Consider the following 9,632-nt stretch of genomic DNA (forward strand, 5'->3'; position numbering starts at 1 on the left):
GCATACATGTTGATAAGCACGTAAGTGCGACATTTTTATACCCACATTTATACTAGCTAGGTCTCGATATTTAGCTAATAATACTGTTTCAAGTCGTTTACAGGAATTACAAGAAAATCTGATTGACGGAAGAAGAAACAACAAAAGTAGAAGTTCAATCGACTTCTGCGACCATAAGCACTCATTGTTCTCAGGGCACTACAGAAAGTAATTATGGGCAGCCAATGTTTGTCACATCTACCACATAAGTTCACGGCTTGGGAAGTCTAGTGGATTTCTTTGTGCACTCAAGCGTCTAACGCATGTGAAAGCTACTAATGGGTTAAAAAACCAAGTGGGGGACGTGTTATCTTCTCCACCACATCTTGTCTGTGGTATTTTTCACTATCTCGTTTACTATCAGAACCAAATGAAATTTCATTTTTCTTTTATTCAACTCCTGGTTGTTTTGGTTTGAAAACGAAGAGAGGATCTGTGCTCAAGATAAACAAGAAATGAATCATAACAGATATAAGAATGGGTGCTGATTTGATTTGGTGTTGAGTTCGAGTTATTCTGGGTGATTTATGGAGTTCTCTGCAACAACAGATCTGGGGGTCTATTACATGAGTTCGATTGAAGGATTCTTGGGGTCTGTTTGGTGTCGTTTAGGTGTGACGAGAAATGGAATTGGGGTTTATCAAAGCTAGGTCTGGAAAATGGTGCAAGTGGTTGTCGATACAGTTGCTGGGGTTAACTGAGTCTCCCTGAAATCAGTTGGAAGTGGTCTCAGATGGTCGAAATTAGGAGCTTGTGGTGTTGAATTTGCGTTCTACAACAACAACCGAGGAAGGAGAAGATGGTGCCAGTTTGAAATGATGTTGAGCCCGATATATAATATTTTGGGGTTCAGATTCCAATCAATTTGGAGATTTCTTAACCCAAATTCGAATTGGGTTTGTCTGAGAGATTGACAGTAGCGAAGGCAACAGATTTATGGGGGTTTTAGTGTGTTGGTCGTACGGGCAGCTATCCAGATTTCAGTGAAGATGAAAACGACCAAGTTAGGGCTCAAATCAGTGAAGGTATGGGTCATATTCGAGCTGAATTTGACGCCGGTTGTTGGTGGTGATTGAATTGGGGGTGGCAGGTAGGGAAGTGGTTCTGTATGCCGGTTGATTTGTGTCTATCATTACATGGAGCTGTAGCTATCAGTGGAGGTGATGCTCAGTTGGTTACAGAACAAGAAGGGTGATGTAGTTGGTTTGGAAAGTGTTTAAGGGACAGAGAATAGAAGACGTAGGTCTGGTGCTTGCGAAAATGTCGCAGTGAAATCAAACAGCGGAGAAGGTGCTTGAGTAGTCAGTTAATTGAGATAGAAAGTGAGATGTTGTGTCTAGATGTGGGAGCTGGTGCTGGTGTCTAGAGATTCAGAGAAGAGCAAGGAAATAGGCGGTGTTATGGATGTTACCGGACTCGGTACTGACCTGAATTTGGAGACTGAAGTTGGTGTCACATTGGGCCTGGGTACCTGTTTCCTTGGTCCAGATGGGATTTCTTGGCAACACATATATAAATACCAGTCTGAGATGCAAAGAGGAAGAGGTCGTTTACATGGAAGAAACTAGGTTTAAGCTTTCTTTCGCTATGCTTAGCTTGTTATTTCCTTTATCGGTTTTTATGGCTTTTGAGAAAACCATGGTTTCCTAAACTATTGTTAAGGTGAAATGATGAATTTGTAGGCTAGATTATTTGTGTTTATGATCGAGAGTTTCTTTAAATCAAAAGCTTAATTTTCTGTTTGAGTATCTCATATTTGTGGATTGTTCTTATAAATCTTTTCATGTTTTATGCCAAGTATACTACATAGGTAAGTTATAGACAATCCCATTGAGACCTGATGCATATTAGATTTATGAACATTCTTCTACTTTGTATGCCAAGTATACATAGTGATTAGGGGTTCTACTTTTAGGTCGAGATCAAACAATCTTTCTTCGATTATTATCAATAGTTCTTAAAGACATATCTTCCATGTCTAAGTAGCCAGGTGTTGCCGCTTTATATGAGTAAAATAGAGACTCTCGTGATAATCACAAGTAAACCTAGCCTGCGAAGGATTCCAGGATCCTTAACCTTTCGTCACCTTGCTCGTCATTTTAATAATTTTGTTTGCATCCAATTTATTTGCTTGTTTCTTAGTATACATTTCATAAAATCTCCTCTTGAATTGATATTGATTAGGAAGTTGATTGTATTAGTTAGAAGTGATTTTAGAAACACTCCTCGTGGGAATGAACCACATTTGCTGTTGTCTACATTTTCGATGCCGTGCACTTGCGTATAAACAAAGTCGGTTATCCGATCCATCAAGTTTTTGGCGCCGCTGCCGGGGAGTGATTGCGAAACACTCTTATTGATATCTTCAATTTTTCTAGTCATAGTTTATGTACATAGTGTATGTATTTTTTTATTTTCATTTTTAGTTATTTTCATAATTTTCTTTTATATTTTTTTCTTTTCAGGTGTTCTTGTTACGGCAATGACGTCTTATCAAGAGGATGAGTCCATGTCTCTCGGAGAATACAGGTATGGACCGCAATACCAGGAGATTCGTGAACACAATCGTCTCATGCATGGAAATCCTTATCAGCATTACTTCGAAACTGGTGATTATTCACATGAGTATCAAAGTTACCATCAGGATGATTTGTCACATGCTGAGATTTTCAACCAGAATATAGCTAGTTTGGAAAGACGGATAGAGATGCTAGAAACCAGAGGTCATATGAAAATAATAATCTGGTTTATGGTAACTCGTGTTCCACAAAATACTTTGATTATTCATACATGTACAAAACCCAATACATTGGGGATAGGTATTTGCATGAGGTATGTGAACGATCTTTGAATTGGCAGAATAATGAGGTTTCAGACTATAGAAATTTGAGCATGGAAGATAGCTTAAGGTTATTAACTCATTATACACTAAAAATTAGTCGAGAAACTTCTCAACTTCAACAGTCCACTCAAAAAGCCTTAGAAAACATTGAATATCAAGTAGGTCAAATGACTAAACACTTAGAGGAGGAACAAAGTTGGTTCCCAAGCCAGTCTCAATCCCAATCTAATTGTACTTAAGAGTATATTGATTATTCTTCTGTGGGAGAAACTGATAATGATCAACTTGTAGAAGTTTTGAGTGGAAGTGAGGATACCCAAGATTCTCAAAATTCAGATAATTATGATGTAGAAGAACCTCCATATGTAGAGGATGCTACTATTGAGTGTCATGACTCAAAGGTGACATATGTTTATAATGAGAAACCTTCTAATCATTTTGAATTCTGAGATTTATAATACTTTTGAAAATGATAACAATATGGCTATTCATGATACTGTTGCTACACTATGCACAAATTTTGTTGATTTATCTTGTGATTCTACGAATGTTTTTGTGAATGTTGAACAGATTGATGTTGGTCAGGCAGTTTGTACCGAAAAACTTGAACCTTTATATGTTTGCTTATTGCATTTTGCTGATTCTAAAGATCCCATTATGCATGCAACTATTGTTGCAGTAGGTCCATTTTTCGTCGATCCATCTAATAGTTCTCGAGATGCATGTATGAATGTGGAGCCAATTGATACAGGGCAGTCAACTTGGACAACTGATTTTGAACCACTCTCCATGTGTTTAACTCATTTTGCAGACTTCGATGACCCTATGCGAATTGACATTGTCAATGCATTTGATTCTTCGATGGGAAATATAGGTAACTTAACAACGGAAGTTATTTCCACGGACCTAAACCCATATTTAGGGGTTATTGCTTTTAATGAACTTGAACCACTAGATCTATGCTTAGAAAATTTTGTTGAGTGTGATGCTCTGATGCCTATTGTTAGTGTTAGTACATTTCTTCCTCCGATTTCTAGTGAAGGTAGTTTGTTTACTGAAAATATTTCAGTTGATCTTGAACCAGATTTAGTGTCTGCGCTCCGAATGAACACTACGGAACAATCTGTATCCTTTGTGTGTGAATAATTTACTCATCCCGATAAAATATGACTTAATTACTACGGAATGTTTGGAACAGGGAATGGATTTTCACATATGTTCGGCTGACCGTAGTCTTCACAGGTTCTTATTTACAGCTAACCTGATATGTTGGGTCGATCCCCAACTTTTCAGGCTTTACATATATGCTTGGCAGGTTGATGTTGTATATCATCTTTACTTTGTTTGAGACAACTTGCTGCGCGCAAGTATGGAACAAATAGCATTCGCTTCGTGGGAGTCAACCCATCAGTTTTGTTCCCTTTACTCTATCTTCTATCTTCGTTTGCCTATTGCATATCGCATTTTAGAATTTCCCACCTTAATTCTACGTTGGATGACTCAATTACATTGACGACAATGTAAAGTTCAAGTATGGGGGAGTGATTAAGTTTATATAGATTTGTAGTAGGAATTCAATTTCGTTATGAATTTTCTTTAAAAAAATAAAATGTTTGCACGACATGACCAATTGTTGAGCGGGTCTTTCTGATCCTTTGTCTTGCTGTTTAGCAGACATTTCTCTTCCACTGTTTAGTGGATTCGTCTTGCTGTTTAGCTGACATTTCTCTTCCACTGTTTAGTGGATTTGTCTACCTGTTTAGAAGACATTTCTCAATCACTGTTTAGTGGTTTCGTCTAACTGTTTAGCAGACGTCTCTCCATATCCAGCTGTGTAGCGGATATAATTTTTCTTATTTTGCTCAAGGACTAGCAAAATGTAAGTGTGGGGGAGTTTGATAAACACGACATTTTTATACCACATTTATACTAGCTAGGTCTCGATATTTAGCTAATAATACTGTTTCAAGTTATTTACAGGAATTACAAGAAAATCCGATTGCCGGAAGAAGAAACAGCAAAAGTAGAAGTTGAATTGACTTCTGCGACCATAAGCACTCATTGTTCTGAGGGCACTACAGAAAGTAATTATGGGTAGCCAATATTTGTCACATCTACCACACAAGTTCACGGCCTGGGAAGTCTAGTGGATTTCTTTGTGCACTCAAGCGTCTTACGCATGTGAAAGCCACTAATGGGTTAAAAAACCAAGTGAAGGACGTGTTATCTTCTCCACCACATCTTTTTTGTGGTATTTTTCACTATCTCGTTTCCTATCAGAACCAAATGAAATCTCATTTTTCTTTTATTCAACTCCTGGCTGTTTTGGTTTGAAAACGAAGAGAGGATCTGTGCTCAAGATTAGAGCTGGCAAACGGGCGGGACGGGTCTGGCTTGTGACCAACCCGCGGGTTACGGGTTAATACAAGCCTGAGCTCGCGGGTTGAAATTCTTCACGGATGGTCATTTATCCCATCCGTACCCGTCCCGGGTAAAGCTCGCGGGTTCACGGGTGCTCACGGGTTACGTGGTTTTTATTGAGTCAACTCGCCAGAAATCGATTTCTGGGCTATTTCCTTCCACATTCAGGGCATCTAAAGTTCCTTTCCTACAAGCTACAACCTAAGTATCTAACATTCATCCAATTCATTTGGTATATCAATTCAAAAACTCAAAATTGCAAAACTAAACAAATTAGTCTTCTTAAAGAAACACAGACACAGTCACACAGATACTATCATAGTATCATACATTCATACTAGACTTACTTTACTAGTCATTAGTAGTTTACTTTAGTACTTTAGTTACAGTTACACAGTACTTCATCAGTTCATGATGATAATTGATAAATAATGAAAATAAACTTCCGAGACCGAGACTGTAGATACCATTGTTTCTAATTTGTATCACCAAGTGCGACAATATCACAATATTAATAACCACTTCCTGCACAAAATATATATTGTGTGGTTAATCAAAAAAAGTGTTAACTATCAAAAAAACATCTCCAATCTCTTTTCTATGCAATATTTGGAGATACTGGTAAGTGATAAAACATTCTCATATTCCATGTTTATCTTTGAGTTGCTCCAACTATTCAATATGAATCTGTAATTTCAAGAAAAAATAAACCAAACAAAAAAAAGATTCAAGTCAAACACATGGAATTTGCATAATTACCCCGCTTTATATTGAAGAAGTACGCATACTAACTAGACGCATAAGAACTTACTTCCTCCACATCCTCCACTGCCCCATCCTCCACTGCGTCAGGTTCAAATCCTAATATATCTTCTTCAACGATCACATTATCCTCATCCATATCTTCTTTTCCTATATGGATCATAATAAAACAACCAATGTTATAGATAAGATTTAGACACTCAACTAAATAAAATATTATTGATTTACTTACCAATTCCATATTCCCAATCACGAGTTGTTATTAACGCCTCAGCATTTTCAGGTAATAAGGAACTGCGAAATCGATCAATCACCCTTTCTCCAATGCTAAATGCAGACTCCGATGCGACGGTTGAAATAAGAATTGACAAAATATCCCCTGCCATTATTGAAAGTACTGGATATTATTGTTCCTGGTTCTTCCAATAGTTTAGGATGTCTAGTGAATTTAGACAACCTCTGTACGTCTCGCCAAGGTATTCATCTAACTCTGACAAGTCAGTTAATACATTACCACCACATTCCTGTGTTGCAACATATTCCTGTTGACAAGACACTAGATATCAAGACACAGAATGACAGAATCCCAAACAATCCAACAACCAATTCTTGGGTACATCCCTCATTCTATCATAAGTAATTACAATGACAAATAAACGATATATGGCATGCTCAGAGTTTACATTGACATATTAAATCTGGGTTCAAAGTTATCATCTTGTACTAAAAAAAAAGAACATGTTTTGCAGACTTATACCAATCATGAAGAACTCAAATGAATCAAACTGAACATAAAAGTTGAAATTACCTGAAAAAAATCACTCCCTTCTTGGGCAGCAAAATTCCCACCATTTTGAACATTCAAATTTTGAGCTGCACAACTGTTGGAAGCTCTTGAACTTGATAAGGTGTAATACTCATTAAAAAGTGCTTTTATATTACTATGCACTTTATTAACTTGACATTCTAGTTCTCTCTCATCAGGATACAACTTGGAGTAAGTAAATTTCACAAAATTCATTTTCGATCTAGGATCTAACACAACTGCCATAGCCAATATAGGACTCAAATCCTTCCAGTAACTATCAAATTTTGCTTGCATCTCTTTTACCATGTTCCTAATGAATTCAATATTACTTCTGCTCTCTTTCTTTAGTAACACCTGAACTTGACAAATTCTTTCAAAATACAGATTGGAAGTAGGATACTTACTACCAGAAAAAACCTTTGTGAGTTCATGAAACACCTTGAGCAACTTTGTGACTACTTCAATTTGTTCCCATTCTTCATTAGTTGGACAATCTTCATAGTCTGAATCCACCAACTTCAAATGAGATAAAACTGGCTTATACAAGATACAACTGTCTAACATAAGATAAGTTGAATTCCACCTGCATAAAACAAACATTCAGTGAGTATCTAAAAAAACATTAATACAAATTATACAATTCTCCAACTTTGTAATTTATAACAGAATAGAAGTGGAATCCCACCTTGTCTTTACGTCTTGCCGAATACCCTTTTTCAGACCAGACATTCCTAAAGTTTCAACAATGTCCAAGAACTTTTGTTTTCTTACTTGGGACTTTTTAAGGGACTTCACTGACGCTCGAATCTTAAGCACGGCTGGATCAATCTTCGTAAGTTCTTCTTTTACAATAAGAGCTAAGATATGAGCACAACAACGCACATGAAAGTATTTTCCATCGTTCAACAAGATCTTCTTTGCAACAAGTCTACTCTTCATAATTCCAGCACAAGCTCCGTTATTTGCAGCATCATCCAAGGTGATGTTGGATACCTTTTCTTCAATTCCCCAATCTTCTATCATTGCAAATAACTTAGAAGAAAGGTGTTCACCTGTTTGAGGTAGTAGAAAGGGGAATAAGTTAACATGAAATTATATTTAAGATAATAAAGAAATAAAATTAAGTGCTTTACCTGTATGAGGTGGTGGAAGGGGAGATAAATTCAGAAGCTTCTTTTGCAATACCCAATCTTTATCAAGATAGTGCGCAGTTAAGCTTATATATCCAGTAGTTGTTACAGAAGTCCACATGTCTGATGTTAGACATATCCTACCTATAAGGGTAAGTCATACACATTAGCACATCATATTAATCAATTACTCATACATAAAAGTATAAACAAATCATATGGGTCATTAGGATTTGAAATTTTGAATCATACCTGGAGCAAGTTTCAATCTGTTGCGAATAACTTCTTTTTGTGCTTTATGTTTCTTTACCACATCGGCTTTCCCAGTATTCCTTGATATTGGTTTAAAGTCATCATTTAAATAAGCACATATATCCCTAAACTCTTTCCACTCCACCAAAGCAAATGGAACATTTCTTGCAATGAGTAAAGCTGAGAACAAATCCCGTAATTTCATTTTATCAACCTTGCGTACATGGGTAGACAACTGGCTATTTTGTGAAGCTAATATCATCTGCCCTACGTCCATAGACTGACGTTTAATGCACTTATGCCTTTTCATGGCTGAGGTTCCACCTCTTTGGCTTTCATATTTATATCCTACATTACAAGCCTTGCACACCCCCTTCGTTGTACCATCCTTATACTTAACGAGTTTAAAAAATTCCCAAAATTCGGATCTAAGTCTATTTTTCTTTCCACGTGCAACTTGTTCAGGTGCACAACCAACAGTTGGATCCTCATTCACAGAATCTAGCATCTCAACATCATCATCTTCATCATCAGCACTCATAACATCCTTGTAATGGTCTGGTTCTGGTAACTCTTGTTCTTGTACACTTGACATCCTGAAATGGATGGAGCGGCCACAAAGAACAAGTCAAAGAGTCATTCAGAAACATGAAAATTACATAAACAGAAATTGAAAAAATACATAGACAATGACATCCAACAAAACTATTATAGTACATGCATTTTCAAGTCACCCAAAACAATAGCATCTAACAAAACAAACAAATCAAACAAATCCCCTAAATCTCTGTAAAGAACATAAAAAATCTCAAAACCCACATGCCACAACAGTAAGAAATTTAATTCAGTTAAAACTGTCATTCCATGTTTCAACAAGAATTCATGTGATAAAAAAAAAGATGGAGACACCAATAAGCAGTATTGCAGTAACATTGTAAGACTAAGAGTCTAAGACCCTGACTTAAATCAAGAATTGCATTATATGAAACAACATCTGGTCTGCAATTCCATTTCAACATCTGGTCTGCAATTCCAAATAACACTTTAGTTTTGATAATGATCCCAATTCCCAATACATGATTACATGTAACATAAGATGGTAAAAATACTAAAAAGTAATTGATCAACTAAAAACTTAACCAATAAACCAAAGTTACCAAACCACAGATTAGACGAAATTTGTGAATAATAAACCAAAACTAATTGATCCCAATTGTTAATATTCTTAAGGATTTCAACTAAAAACTTAACTATCCACAAATTAGACGAAATTGTGAATACCCATTGATTGGCTCACAGAAATCAAATCACCAAATCAACTAAAGCCTTTAAACCAAGCAAAACTAATGAGTAATAAAAAATTAAAGATTAAGAAAAA

General features: G+C 36.3%; 2 protein-coding genes across 4 annotated transcripts; one reads left to right on the top strand and one right to left on the bottom strand.

Moving 5' to 3' along the window:
- Nucleotides 1-378: 378 nt before the first annotated feature.
- Nucleotides 379-5,194, top strand: LOC113318453. Of its 3 annotated transcripts, none has more exons than XM_026566617.1 (2): nt 379-1,607; nt 2,505-5,194. In XM_026566617.1, exon 2 carries the CDS (start codon nt 3,290-3,292, stop codon nt 4,025-4,027), a length of 738 nt encoding a protein of 245 aa, XP_026422402.1. In that variant the 5' UTR covers nt 379-1,607; nt 2,505-3,289; the 3' UTR covers nt 4,028-5,194. The 3 variants fall into 3 exon arrangements, with proteins under 3 accessions (XP_026422402.1, XP_026422403.1, XP_026422404.1); XM_026566618.1 differs by having other exon boundaries at nt 379-1,584; XM_026566619.1 differs by having other exon boundaries at nt 379-1,584; nt 2,505-2,910.
- A 1,274-nt stretch (nt 5,195-6,468) lies between these two features.
- Nucleotides 6,469-7,601, bottom strand: LOC113315590 (zinc finger BED domain-containing protein RICESLEEPER 1-like). The gene is made up of 3 exons (XM_026563851.1): nt 7,558-7,601; nt 6,887-7,455; nt 6,469-6,620 (listed from the first exon to the last, which is right to left on the bottom strand). Exons 1-3 carry the CDS (start codon nt 7,599-7,601, stop codon nt 6,469-6,471), a joined length of 765 nt encoding a protein of 254 aa, XP_026419636.1.
- Nucleotides 7,602-9,632: the final 2,031 nt, after the last annotated feature.

Source organism: Papaver somniferum, chromosome 10 (assembly GCF_003573695.1).
Source record: "Papaver somniferum cultivar HN1 chromosome 10, ASM357369v1, whole genome shotgun sequence".
NCBI classification, from domain to species: domain Eukaryota; kingdom Viridiplantae; phylum Streptophyta; class Magnoliopsida; order Ranunculales; family Papaveraceae; genus Papaver; species Papaver somniferum.

Coding starts and splice junctions, on each gene's coding strand:
- LOC113318453 (XM_026566617.1), top strand. CDS start 3,290: ATGTTTATAATGAGAAACCTTCTAATCATTTTGAATTCTGAGATTTAT.
- LOC113315590 (XM_026563851.1), bottom strand. CDS start 7,601: ATGTCTGGTCTGAAAAAGGGTATTCGGCAAGACGTAAAGACAAG. Junction 7,456..7,557: donor CGGCAAGACGTAAAGACAAG/GTGGGATTCCAC, acceptor TGTTTTATGCAG/GTGGAATTCAACTTATCTTA. Junction 6,621..6,886: donor TTTTGCTGCCCAAGAAGGGA/GTGATTTTTTTC, acceptor CTTGATATCTAG/TGTCTTGTCAACAGGAATAT.